Source organism: Nicotiana tomentosiformis, chromosome 1, assembly GCF_000390325.3.
Source record: "Nicotiana tomentosiformis chromosome 1, ASM39032v3, whole genome shotgun sequence".
Classification (NCBI taxonomy): domain Eukaryota; kingdom Viridiplantae; phylum Streptophyta; class Magnoliopsida; order Solanales; family Solanaceae; genus Nicotiana; species Nicotiana tomentosiformis.
In genome coordinates, this window is record NC_090812.1 from 18,978,620 (window position 1) to 18,993,170 (window position 14,551).

General features: G+C 35.0%; 1 protein-coding gene across 4 annotated transcripts; it reads left to right on the plus strand.

Annotated features, from left to right (window-relative positions):
* The first annotated feature begins 9,745 nt into the window (after positions 1-9,745).
* LOC104106037 (uncharacterized) lies at positions 9,746-12,445 on the plus strand. Of its 4 annotated transcripts, none has more exons than XM_009614501.4 (4): positions 9,746-9,924; positions 10,037-10,069; positions 10,160-10,201; positions 11,179-12,445. In XM_009614501.4, exon 4 carries the CDS (start codon positions 11,219-11,221, stop codon positions 12,293-12,295), a length of 1,077 nt encoding a protein of 358 aa, XP_009612796.1. In that variant the 5' UTR covers positions 9,746-9,924; positions 10,037-10,069; positions 10,160-10,201; positions 11,179-11,218; the 3' UTR covers positions 12,296-12,445. The 4 variants fall into 4 exon arrangements, with proteins under 4 accessions (XP_009612796.1, XP_009612798.1, XP_070034875.1 ...); XM_009614503.4 differs by having other exon boundaries at positions 9,746-9,920; XM_070178774.1 differs by having other exon boundaries at positions 9,746-10,069.
* The last annotated feature ends 2,106 nt before the right edge of the window (positions 12,446-14,551 follow it).

The following is a 14,551-nucleotide window of genomic DNA, read 5'->3' on the forward strand; positions in this document are numbered from 1 at the left end:
GTTCTGGTTATGGTAGAACAACCAATGCATTAAAAGGAAACATACACAAAAAACATCGTCTACAAAAAAGTGTTCGGTAAGATACCATCACATTAAATATGAACATGATTGAATTGATCATTTGTGTAAGTTCTGACGATGTCCTTTCATTTTGAATTCATGTATTATACTAATGTAATAATATTTTTTCGTATATAGATGATTGTTATATTATTATACATAAGAAAATTCTCATTAATTAAATTATGTTGTTCCTTCGTATAAATAAATGTTTAAACCATCATGTGCCACAAAATGTTACCTATTATAGTGATTGATTTAATTCTTTGCGTTGTTCTTATGTCATGGCGTAAGTTTTTGTGTTCGATTGTTACCGGAAAATGTCATCTAGGGTTTGTTTTTTTCTATATAATTGGTGTAAGTTTTTGTGTTAGATTGTTACGGAAAAATGTCTGTCTTGCGGGTATTGGTTGGAAAAAGGGAGTGCGATTATGGTAACAAATGCGAAGTATGCATTGTTTTAAATAATTTTATATAAAATTTTAAATATTTGTTAATTAATCGGTCAAATTACTATTTTGACCTTAGTTTTTACACGGTGAGGATGATACCCGCTTCTCGGTGGCAATGGCAAAGGTAAGACAATTCGGATTGTAGATTAATTAGCACAACTTCTTTTTATTATTTTGTCGATATTGTAGGTGCCGTTGTGCATAGCTTTCCTATGTGGATGCTGTACCGACGGCACAAGGTGCTTCCGACGGCACCTTGAGCTCCATGGACATGTGGAGTCGGCACATGTGGAGTTTGCATCGGCGCCGGAGCATCCTGCACTGTCGCCGACGCCTGCTGAGGCGGCATTGTTTCCGGCAGCGCTGGTGGGAGCTGTCTCTATTCCTATACCTCCGGCTGTCTCTATCAGTGCCACCGGCATCACCACTACCACCGACATTACCACTGTTGCTCTGGGTTATCCTAGCGTCACTGCCACAATTTCTGATGCCTCTACGCCTGCTGAGGCGGCATTGGTTCCGGCGACGCTGGTGAAAGCTGCCTCTATCAGTGCCCCGCCATCACCACTACCACTGCAATTACCAGTGTTGCTATGGCTGATCCTAGCACCGCTACCACTATTTCTGGTGCCTTTTCCACTGCGGTTGGCCCTACCATGGCTGACCCTATCCCTATCGTGGCTGACCCTACCCTTCGCATGGTTGACCTTACCTCTACCATGGTTGACCATACCATAGATGCTTCTGCTGAGGGTGCCACTTCTGTTGATGCCTCTGCATTTCTCTATGCTGCTAGCACTATTTCTATGGTTATTGATTCTGCAATAGTTGCAATGGAGGCAGCAGCTACGCACTTGGCCGCTGCACATAAAGAGCTACCATACCATTCATTAGCAATTGAGAAAGTTAAGCTTCATATTGCTCATGCACAGGCAGCACTAAAGGCTATAGTGGCTCATTCATCTGCTAACACTGATGCAAAGGTTCTTGATCATGCTATACTGCCCTGGAGACTAGGGGCAGACTTAGGAGACTAGGGGCACACTTAAGAGAGTGGAGGCACTTTGTGAAGATGATTGAAGATTGAAGTTGTACATAAAGAGGAGTACTTGCATGTAATTGGATGTTGTAAATAAATGAGTGTCTTTGATAGTTGAAGTTAGAAGAATAGAGACACACTTAGGAGACTAGAGGGCACACTTGGGAGTCTGGAGGTACTTTCTGTGGAGGATTGAAGTTGTACATAAAAAAGAGTACTTGCATGTAATTGGGTGCTATAAATAAAGAAGTGTCTTTGATAATAGAATTTTTTCTTTCTTATTCGTTATTATTTTCTTTTCCTTTTCGTTTTTATTTCCCATTAACTTCATTTTTAATGCGTTTTGAACCTGGAAACGTAAATGACTTCTGAACTGAGTGGCGGTTGCGGGTTCACCAACTGTTCAAGCATATGATGTCAAACGGGTGGTCTGCATGTTTCAACATTTGCAAGATTTCTTCATTCCTTGCATTCTAATCTCTTCTGAGTTCTGACAGCTATTCTTTTCGGACACCGAATTCCCAAGGGCGGATACAGATATCTGGGTTACATGCGTCCTTTGGCAATCTGGGAAGTGCAATGTGCTTGAAGTCCACCTATGCTTTCCAAGTAAGATGTGAAGCCAGAGTTGGGGAGATTCAATTCTTTGTCGAGGGAACATTGGTTTTCAAAGGTTTGCTCTTCGACTGAATTTGCCAGAAGAGAAAGTTGCTACCAACACATGCAACAATGCTTATAATTGTCTGCAGCAAGTGCTGAGATAAACTTCATCACTTTTGGCTCCTTGACTCTAGTTTCCGTTAGTTTTTAAGGTATGGTTGAGCTTTTTTGTTGTTTATCTAGAGTTCCGTTAGCCATGAACTAAAAGTGTTCTACTTCTGTAAACTTTTAAAAGCTTTTAATATTTCAAGTTGTATATTAGGGACCAAAATAAACTGCTCATATGATTGAGAGACTATTTTGATTTTATTAGTGGAGGAGAAATTTTGAGAGAAGAAAATGAGATAAGGGTAATTTAGTAATTAGGGTTGTTGCTTTGATCCTCTTATATAAATGATTTATTTGATAAGTGGTTATCTTATATAAGCTTTTGAGAGAGTCCTTGTTCCCTGGCGCCTCCTAAGCCTTTACTGCAGTGTCCAAACTAGGAAGATTAGAAAGCTTTGTCTCCACTGAATTGTTATGCCATTGCATTTGGCAGATTGAAATCCTGCATGTTTACTTTCACTTTTGTCAAATCACTTTTTGTTGGGGCGGATTTTGATGAGTTGTCATGATATATCTAGAATGAAGGATAATGGAGTCTATTCTTCATTCTGTTTACCTGACTGAATTTTGTCTACAACTGTTGGAAACAACAGGTTGCTAGCTCTTGGATTTAACATTTACCAAGAAAGAAAAATTGGCAGGGTAAGTATTAGGTTTGTGTAGCTTTCTTGTTAAAATTCAGTTTACTTAAGTCATTATAGTGTTAAAGTTGTTGTCTTTTCCGTTTCTAGTAATTTAGGCACGTGACAGATTTTTAAGACTTGATTAATTTGTCTTGATCTACTTGATCTACTATCAAGAACAGCCCTTGCATTAAAATATGCAAATCATTTGTATGTCTGCATGAATCAATTATCAGAAACGTCTTCTGGAATCAAATGAGTTTGTAGTTATCCCAGTGGTTTCTCACAAGCCCAATTAGCGAACCATCTAGGGCTAGGTATTTTAATATCAATTGCTTGAAACAGAACCAAACACCACTAACCTACAATGGTGTTTCTGTCAGTTTCTGCAATTCTGTTCAGCTTTTCGTATCCATGGAGTATTTGCTATTTAAAACTACACATTGCTAAACTGTGATTTCCCCAAAAGCAGAACCTAAACCATATGACAAATTTCACTTTTGGTTGACCACTTAATCTTTAGCTGAATAGACCGTTCTATCTGAATTTTCATAAAGTTTGTCATAAGAATAAAAGATTGTCTCACTTGCATAAATTGCATGTTGTTTGGATACTCTTATTTTCTTGTATTTCCTCTTTTATTTGAAGAAAAACTTGTTGTAGAGCCATTTGTTTAAAATGTCTGTTTTCTTTATGAGGCCAAAGTTTGAGATTCATGTGGTATTGGCTCATATCCTATTGTTGTGTGATGACGGATCGTGCTTTCTTGCTTTGCTAATTTGGTCTTTAGTTTGTGGTTTATAAAATTTTTTGTGTGTGTTGTTCACTAGCTCACTTTTTTCATAAATGTCAAGAGGGTGTTGCTGATGCTGAGACTCTTGAGCCCATGGACATCATGACTGCATTGCAGCTGGTGCTCAGGAAGTCTGGAGCTCATGGTGGACTTGCTCGAGGACTCCATGAAGGTTCAAAGGTTATTGAGAAGCATGTTGTGCAACTTTGTGTGCTAGCTGAGGACTGCGACCAGACATATTACATCAAACTGGTGAAAGCACTTTGTGAATGGAAAAACTCTTGGTGAATGGGCTGGTGTAAGTGATTGATTATTGCTTATCTGTCACTCTAGTTACTGTATAATCAGTCTTTAGTGTCCTTGAATAGCTGTTTTCTGGTGTGAAAATGAAATTGGAATGTGTGTTTTACTGTATATATTTTAGGAATGGAAGGGTTTTAGGGACTTGTGGTTAATAATTCCCAGAATGTTGTGACTGAAGTCTTAACTCCATTTTTGGACCTGGATCATCTTTTAACCTTTGGTTAATTGATCGTGTTTAACAGACCTATGCTTTTTTGCTTGTATTGGAGTGGCGTGGAGGGGCACAGGAGGGGTTCTGATTATTAACTTGTTGACTTCTCTTTGAAGTGTTTTGTAGTTTGCATTTTTGTTGAAGTGTATCATGTAAATCGAAATCCATCACTCATTGACTATGATCTTTTCGATTACAGTTATGCAAGATTTGAAGGTACATCCTGTATCCTGTGGCTTTACATGAACAGTAGCTGATAAGTTGCCAAACTAGAATTACATTCCATCGTAATGAATTTTCTGATTGATTCTGCAGGATCATGGAGAAGAGACCGAGGGTCTCCATATCGTCCAAAAGTACGTGAAGTCTCATTAAATAGAATCTCGAGATAGAGCTTTAGGGGACTATGAAGCTAGAGTTCTCGTGATTCTATCTTTTTGGCATTTATTTATAGTTGAGTTTTTGAGATTTCAAACTAACTTCCCTTATTGTTGTGTACTTCAAATTTTGTTTTCCCTTCAGGGAAGATCTAATAGTTTGAAAATGCTCTCTAGTATATAATCTTTTTGCCTGCATCAGCTAAAAAAGTCGCATTTTCAAAAAAAAAAAAGAAGAAGAAATTAGCATTGGCATGCGGTCTCAACAATGGCTGTATAGTTTCTGAAGTAGTACCTATTATTTTTCTTACACTGGATGTTATGCAATCAACACAAATGTTTCCAAAAGATAACCGTAGCATTAATTTGTGGTTTCTTCCTAGTCATTTTTTATTTTAAAACCGGGAAGCATTTCTCGAACAATGGTTTTCTCTATGTGCGTCCTTATAAGGCTAAGAAAAGAGTGGAGAATTACTTTAAACTCTCAATTTCTTGAACCTTAAATATAAGGTGTTCTCTAGCTGACATTTGTATAACTGTAGAGAGGATGTTGCTGTTGCCGCTGCCGAGACTCCTGCTCTAGCTCTTGGAGAGCCCATGGTCATCATGACTGCTTTGCAGCTGGTGCTCAGGAAGCCTAGAGCTCATGAGGGTGCAAAGGTGATTGAGAAGCATGCTTTACAACTTTGTGTGTTAGCTCAGGATTTCGACCAGCCAGATTACGTCAAACTGGTGAAAGCACCTTGTGCTGATCACAATGTCAGTTTGATTACAGTCCCAATGAAAAAACTCTTGGCGAATGAGCTGGTGTAAGTAATTGATTGTTGCTGATCTATAGCTCCAGTTTAGATGGCTAGCTGCCTTTCTGATTCGAAAGTGAAAGAGTAATGGGCGTTTTTACGCTTTTGGGACTGAGGGTTTTAGGGCATGCTGATGCTTAAATCTCCGGATGAAAAACCGCTCCTACTTCATTTTGGACCTTGTTTTCCTTTTAATCTTTTAATAGACTTGTGCCTTTTTTACATTTTACTGGAATTGAGTGGAGAGGACTATGGCTAATAACTGATTGACTTCTCTTTGAAGTGCTTTATAGTTTCTATTGTTGCTGACGTGTATCATGTATAATTCAAAATCCAATGGCTTATTGACAATGAGCTTTCTCCTTTTGCGGTTATGTAAGATCTATTCTGAAGGGGATGCCAGGTAGTCGGTTGTGCCTGTGTTGTGGTGAAGGTACGTCCTGAACTTCCACGGGTCATATAATTTTTCGTGCAATATATGCTTTGGCTTTTCCTAATGAACGAGACCTGATAAGTTCCACCATAATGAATTTTCTGCTTGTTTTGCAGGGTTATGAGGAAGAGACTGAGGGTCTCCATATTGTCCAAGCACGTGATGTTATTAGATATTAAGTTGGAGATGGAGCTTAAGACTATGAAGCTAATAATCATTGAAGCCATCTTTTAAGATTTATCTAACTTGCATCACATTGGAGTTTTTGAGACTTGGGACATGTTCCCTGTTGTGTCTTTCGAATTTTTGTTTTCCCAGTTAATTAAATTCAACTGTTTACTTCAACTCTGACATCAACTTGACCATGAGTATGCTGCTTGCACCTTTTGCTCATGATACAAAATAAGCTGTACCGAATGGAATGAGAAAGAAAATGGCTTGCCATGTTGAACAAAAATCAGAGAGGCACACAAGAATAGGACAATATAGTTCATGAAAGTTAAGAATAACGAGAGCATATTTTGATAGCTCAAGCATCTCTGAGTATATGTTTGCATGGGACAAAAGGTAAGGGTCAATTTGGGAATAAAGAGTAATAACCCAATCTGTCCCCAATAGTTCTTTTCTGTTGTTTGTTTGTTCTTTTATAATTTGTTTAATTACCAAATTTTACTAATAAAATCTTTTTCTTTATTTACCAAGCTCAATCTTGTTCTACACCACGAATATACCTTTAATCTTGCGTTCTTTTCCGAAAGATTTTGGTTGCACGTATTTTTTGTGGGCCAATGTGGGCTCCAATGGCGGTTTAACAATAAGAAAGAAGGTGAGGGAGAGGAGACCAATGTGTCTAAGAAGAAGAAAGGGCTTTAACCTATACTGATAACGTACGGCGCATATATAAAATAAAATTTTTACCTAGCTATACTATATTAAAAAAAAAGTTTAACTATTTTTTTTTATGTTCCTTGAAAATTAGATTGTATATCTATATTTACTATTTATATACAAAATTATTATAAAAGAAGGATCTCTTAAATATAAGGATTAATTTGTAACTGTATGCCCCCATTCCCATCTATCATCTTAATTAGCCTCCTACAATCACGATTTTCTTCCCAATTTCAAAAGATTTTAAAGGCATTCCCTCTTTCGTACAAATCAACCAATCTCTCTCTCTTTCTCTCTTTCATACAAATCAAACTATTATCTCTCTAAAATTGTAGCATCATATATTTCTCTGAATAAATTCCACCAATTGATAAATCCATCGACATTATCTCTGAAATTGCAGGTAGTTTGGTCTGCCATTGACATACCATTAAAAAGTTTCGAAGCTTGAATTAGATATCCAGATTTTACGAATTTGTGATTTCTTTTGATTGGGTGTGATGTGTGGCTATAATTCTATATTTTAGTACATTATTTACCTTACGTTTTATGTGCTTTAATGTTAAATTATACTTTATTTGCGCGTAACGGAGTCTATTTTATGTGTAGGGACAACGGAGATGAAACTAGAGTAAAAAGAATATTTGAAAGTAATAAGTGTGCTCGAAAACAGTGGAAAGAAGAAAGAATAAATTAAGTAGTGAAAAGATGAAGAAGCTGGCGAGGCAAGCATCTGAGCTCGCGTGGAAGCTGGCGAGGCAAGCTTTGGAGCTCACGTGGGAGCAGGCGACGCGAGGGATAAGGCGATGTCGAGCTCGCGTGGAGGCAGGCGTCGTATGGTCTGGGGCGAGGTGCATCTAGCGTTGTGCCTCGCGAGGCACGGTCTGAGGCGAGCCTGATCCGGATTTTGAAGGCTTATTTCGTCTTATGGTTTGACTAGGACTTGGCTTATATCGTTTAATTCTTTTCCTACACATATAAATAGACATTAAACACGACTTTTGGAGGAGTTTTACGACCGGAGGCAAGAAAAGCTCGTGGAACACCAGTTGGGAGATAGAATCATCGATTTCTACTTTCTTTCATCTTTACTTTGTAATTTATTTATGCAAAATACTTAGGATATTGTTACTATGAGTATGAGTAGCTAAACTCCTGATCTAGGGTTTTGATGGAACCTATTGGAGGAAGATTTTCTTGTTACGTTAATATAGATTTTTCGTAGTATTTTCTCTATTTGTTCACTACGTTATTATTGTGGTTGGTTGAAGAGCTCTCAATCAACTGTGCCTATTTAGTGTGTATTACTCAGAAGAGAGTACATATTTAGGTAGTTGTTGAACAACATCACTCCTAACGTATATGAGGGATCAATACAGAGAGTTTAAAGGTGGGATTAGGAATAACGAAACCTTGGTGCGATCCGAGTGAGCCGTACTTAGTGCCAGCTAGCGTAATTCGGAGGAATATGTCTAATAAATTGTGGTAGTTACTCGGGAGAGAATTACGATACTTAGAGCGCTCATGATCGGTAGAGAAAATTTAGGCAAATTTATAGGAAACGTAGAGGAAATGATTCCGACAATACAAAAATCATAACCTTAGATCATTCCAATTCTTGACTACAACTTGTTCGTAGTTAGTTATTAATTACTGCATTTTCATTACGTGATATTTAGTTAGTAAATATTCAACTTGCTATTTAAATATTTCTGAATATTGATTGCGTGAATTTGTACGAGTCTAGTAGTTGTGCTTAATAGGTTGATTCCCTGTGGGATTCGACTCCGGACTTGTTAACCAGAATATATATGCAACGACCACTTAGTCCTTTTTATAAGGTATAGTTGGGCGTGATCACGGTGTTCTTGAAAATAATTGAAAATATCCTTTAGGGTTCATATCTCAATTTTAAGGGAGATTGGCTAAGTTTAAAGTTGGTTTAAAGTGGAATTTCAGATTGAAGCTCGAGGAAGAAGAAGTTTCGGAATTGTATTACGATTGTATGATAAATGTATCATAATTGTATCTGAATTGTATTTGATATATCAATAATTCTGATACAATATTAATACTATTATAATACAATATTGTATCATAATTTAAGTTTAGAGTTGGTTCTAGGTGGATGTTTTAGATTCAAACTTGAAAAAGATGAAGATCAAAAGTGTATCATAATTAAGAATTGTATCACAATTGTATCATAATTGTATCACAACATGTACCTAAAACAATATATGATACAATACTAATACAAATATAATACGATATTGTATCGGTTTAAGTTTAGAGTTGGTTTTAAGTTATATCGTAATTGTATCAGAATTGTGTAAGAATTCTTTTAGGATTGTATCAAATTTGTATCTAAATTGTATTTGATGCATCAATACATGAAAGAATACTTGATACAATACTGATACAAGTACAATACAATCTTGTGTCAGAATTATATTAGTTTTTAGAGTAGTAACGTGTATAGGTAGAAATTTTTCAGATTCAGTGATGGATCTTCAAAATTGTATAGGATCGAAAATATTTCCGTACAAAAAATAACCATTTCTTTGGTTCCATTTCTATGGCGAGTATGGCTTCTTTTTCGGTTCAAGACTTTTTTTGTCCATTTATATTTTTCTTGCGGCTTCTTATATCAGAAGCGAGTATCTTGTATAGAGTTTTCGAGAAATTGGAAGAAAAAATTTGGTGAAATAATATTGGAAAAAGAAGTTTTTTCCAGATCTGCGTAGAAGAAAAGGGAGGGAGGGGAGTAGAGAAAAAAAAAGAAAAGGATATAATTCAATCCCTTAATTGAAGGTGCTAATAATTGGGTGAGAGCTTTTTAAGGAGAAATACATACAATTTGTAAAAAAAAGTTAAGTACTTTTTAAAAATTATAAAATCTAGAGAAAATAAATAAATAAATTTCTATTATAGTATACATAGAAAAATTGTGGCCAATTTTGGCACCTATTTTGATCTCTAGAGTGCAAAAGGTATCTACTTAGGTTCCGGACACGTAAATTTTGGTACCCCTTAACCCAAGCCCAAATTAATGGGCTAGCTGGCTGAAACAACTGTACTTCAAATTCGAAGGGCTTTGTGCCGTAAATTCCTCACCGAACCCACAGTCCTCTGCTCATCCCATCATCTTCGGCAGCAGCTGTCTAATCCTTGTTGGTATTGGATTCGGTGTCCTTATTTGTGTTGATTTTGGATGCCAAAATATGCGAAATTTATATAAATATAGGGCTAATGTCTACTCTAACATACTTTTTGTTTAATGATTCAGCGTTCTCAGGTTGAACTAGGCTAAAAGTTTGAGGTATGTCTTCCACTGAACTTTATTCCTTTTCTTTTTATTTCTTCTTCCATATTCTGTTGTTGCTAATTTTTTTTCTATTGGAAAGTACAGTTCTCTGAAATATTGTTCCATGATGCCTGGTTATTCCAATTGGTGAGTCAATTCCCCCTATTGTGAATTGTCATTAGGCTAAAATTATTTGTGATGTCATTTAAAATGCCTATTTATACAAGAACTATTTTTTAACCCACAACAATTCGATTCAAGATCCAAAATATATGTTAAATGACTGTTTTTCAAGGAGCACTTTCAAAAGGTTATTATGATAATGGTCATTAAGGCAATATAAGATTTAGTAGTAATTAGGAAAGATTATTACCATAGCGGAAGGTTTTGTCAGTTCTGACAAACTTTCAGATATTTAGCCTGACGAAATAAAATGACAAATTAAAAAGAAAAAAACTTGTTTTGCTGGGTTGGAATGACAATATATTGATAAGATTCTAAATTTCTTTTATATCTTAAAATGAATATCGAATATCTTTAAAAAACTTTCTCAAAGCACTAACAAGAAATAAGAATGTCAGTCACCAGATCATCAGTGGAACTAGTACTGTGATTGAAAATTATTTATAACGATCTTTAAAAGATGGTCACAATTAAGGAATAAAATTGAGAAAAGTGAGTTATTCTTGTATAAATAAACATTTTAAATGACATGATTATAGTGAGATAGTGTGAATAGTGATCTTTTGAGATATAAAGCCAAATATCGATGCTTTTTCTGTCCTAAGAAAAACAAGAGTGACTTTCTTGAATAATTTTTATAAAATGAATCCATGAAATTAACTCTCCAATTGGTATATGATTGACAGTAAACATTACTCTTAATAAGAGAAACTTGTTTATTTTCGCCCTGTTTTCTAACTATGATCACTGATCTCCTCTATTTTTCTTGATACAAAAAAGGTAAGAGGACTATAAACTTGGAATGCTTATTACCTTGGGGGGGGGGGGGGGGGGGTGGTGTTCCGGAAAATAATAGAATAATTAAGTAATTTATCAGTTTCGTTCTATATGAAGTACGAGTTGATAAAACTTCAAATATTTTTGTGTTATGCCTTGTTTAGGGGTTCAAGCTGAGTGGAAGAGAAGAAGTCTAGCGTCATTATGATGACCATATTAACGTCCAGTTCAATATTCCTTCTAAAGGAAATCATATTTGAGATGTTGAGCTATTTGCCAGTCAAGTCATTGCTAAGATTTAAATGTGTATGCAAGCATTGGAATGCTACAACTCAAGATTTTCAGTTTATTTGCCTTCATTTTAAGCGTTGCCCTGTGCTAATTAACAAAAAGCCGCTAGAGATAGAGAGTTATGCAACCGGATTCATAATCTTATCTACAATCGGTTTAATATTGGAGTACCTTATTTGCTGGGTCGCCTCTTCTCCTAATTTTATTTACCGCATAAGAAATCCTGAAATGCATCAAATTCTTGAAATTCCGGATTCACAAAATCCTATCTTGAACATGCACATGGTGGTGGACACAGATAACCAACTCTTGAAGTTACTCTCTGTAATTCATGTAATTGGAGACCCAGGATTGCCGCTCGGTTATGAGGTTCTTGATCTTCGGAATGAAGAAGGTACCTATTCGTGGCAAACCCTTGACTTGCCGAAGGAGAGCCGAGGAGAAACTACAATATTGCAGAACCGAATTTGTAGGCATAGCACCCTGTTTAAAATTGTCGATGCAATAGGAACTGCTTACAGCATGTGGGATACAACTAATTCCCATATAGGAATTGATATTGTGGATATGGTGAATGACAGCTACATTGGTCATACTACTTTTCCTAACGGTTTCTACTCAAAGGATGATTGCATACTTTGGAAGCGAAAGCTGTCATTCGCTAAAGTTGTAAAAGATGAAGTTCATGTCATGGTGTTAGAAGATTATAACAAGCAGCAGATCAAATGGGCTGAAGCAAAACTAATCATTAAGCTACCTTTCTTGAAAGAGGTTGTGCAAGAACAGATAAAAGTTTTAGTAGGTAGGAGATCTAAGTTGTGCTTTTCTCGGTGGAACTGGGACAAAAAATCTATCTGCACTTATGACTTTAAGACGGGGAAGGTAACAACTATAGTGTCCAGCTGCAACAACTCTGACCTTTTTGAGTTCATCACGCCTTGCCTTTTTGCTTGCAAAGGAATGCATGCAGATCGTCTTGTCAGTAATTAGTTGTAATATGCTTCCAGCTTGCTGTTGGGATGAGCATTTGTTTCAACACTATTTCGATACACTTGCCTCATAATTATTTCTTACTTTGAGCTAATTAAGCTTTTTAATGTTATGCTGATTTTTGATAAATTAGATTCCTTTTAAGTTTTATGAGAGATTGTCATACTTTATAGATTATGATGACGATGATGATATGGATGGATGGAGTCAGTTTGGAGTGTTATAGTTTTGCACGTTTCATCAATCATGAAATTATTTACAAATTTAAAAGCTCTTGAAACAATAGGAAAAGAGTAAAGAAAACAAAAACAAAGGATTGCATCTTTTTCCTCATGTCTGTGTTGATATGTATTTTTCTTTTTCTCTTGTTTTTATTTATTTCCTTGTATCCGCTCAATCATGATGGGGATTCTTTTATTCTAATATACAGATTCTTTTTTTTTTTCCTCGTAGTGTTGGATTTGTTTTAGCCTTTTAGGTTAACTATCTGCTTCTCTTTGTTTATGTTTGAAACATGCTATCTGCAATAGCGAGTCTATTACTCAAATGGTCACACGACTATCTGAAATTATCTTATAAAATCATCTTTCTTTCGTTTGTAATAGCAAAGTCACTTAACTATGCATATAACACTTAGAAGACCATTCAACTAGATTTCCCAAACTTTTGATTGCTAAATACCTATGTTACCCTCTAAATTATCAACTTTTGTCTTCTTTTTATTATTTTTTTAACTTTTTAATATTATAATTTTTCTCTTTTTAATTTATATTATGGACTTACCTATAGAATAAATTAAATTTTATTTAGAAATTTTTAAAATAAAAATAGTAATTAAGCATATATAATGTTGGAATAATAAAATGTTGAGTATAGTAAAAAAATTAATTAGTACAATTTATTCGTAATAATAATTTTGATATTAACAACAAAAACTAAAAAAATTATTCACATAATTGAGAATTAAAGAAAACAAAAGTTTTATAATATATATATTCCATGCATGTAATATAAAAAATAATTATTTAAAATAAAGGTATTTTTATAATATACATTATATATTCTTGAATATTATGCTCAAGTATATTATTATTCCGACATTATATATGATAGAAAATTAATTATTTTTATTTTATAAATAAAATATAGTTGTTCTATAGGTAAGTCCATAATGTAGATTAAAAAGAGAAAAGATTATAATATTTTAAAAAGTAAAAAAAGAAAAGAAAAGGAAGAAGATAAAAGTTAATAATTTAGATGATAAAATAGGTAGTTGACAGTTAACAGTTTGAGAAATCTGGTTGAGTGATATTATGGGTGTTATAGGCATAGTTAAGTGATTTTTCTGTTACAAACGAAAGAAAGATGACTTTAATAGATAATTTTCATATAGTTGAATGACCGTTTAAGTAATAGACTCCTGCAATAGCTCTGGAAGCTATTTATCAATTTGTTATCACTAAATGGTTGCAGAAGTAGTTATAAATGATAATTTCTATATTTTATTACTACTTATAACTTTGTCAAGAATTTCAAAGGTTCTCTGAATATAGTATTCTAGATGAAATCACCCTTAGAAGATAATAACTTTGTGTTCTCCAGTAAGTTGACTACTGTTATGTTTTTGTAACGACCCGGCCGGCCGTTTTGAATATTATAATATTGTTCCCCTATTTACTGCTTAATTTATATCTTGTAATTGATTTATGACTTATCGAGTTAGTTGGTTCGGGTCCGGAAGGAATTCGGAATGAAATGAGACACTTAGTCTCATAATTGAAAATTTAAGTTAGAAAAGTGGACCGGATATGGACCTATATGTAAATTACATCGGATTTGAATTTTGATGATTTCAATAGCTCCATATGGTGATTTGGATTTAGGAGCATGTCCGGAAAAATATTTGGAGGTCCGTAGAGGAATTAGGCTTGAAATGCCAAAAGTTGAATTTTTGGGAAGTATGACAGAGGGGTTGACTTTTTGATATCGGGGTCGAAATCCGATTCCGAAAATTTTAATAGGTCTGTTATGTCATTTATGACTTGTGTGCAAAATTTGAGGTCAATCGGATGTGATTTGATAGGTTTCAGCGTTTTTTGTAGAAATTAGAAATTTTAAAGTTCAATAGGCTTGAATTGGGGTGTAATTCATGATTTTAGCGTTGTTTGAGGTGATTTGAGGATTCGACTAAGTTCGTATGATGTTTTAGGACTTGTTGGTATATTTGGTTGAGGTCGTGAGGGTCTCGCGTGAGTT

Bases quoted from the DNA above. Each gene is read 5' to 3' on its own strand.
- LOC104106037 (XM_070178774.1), top strand. From the start codon at position 11,219: ATGATGACCATATTAACGTCCAGTTCAATATTCCTTCTAAAGGAAATC.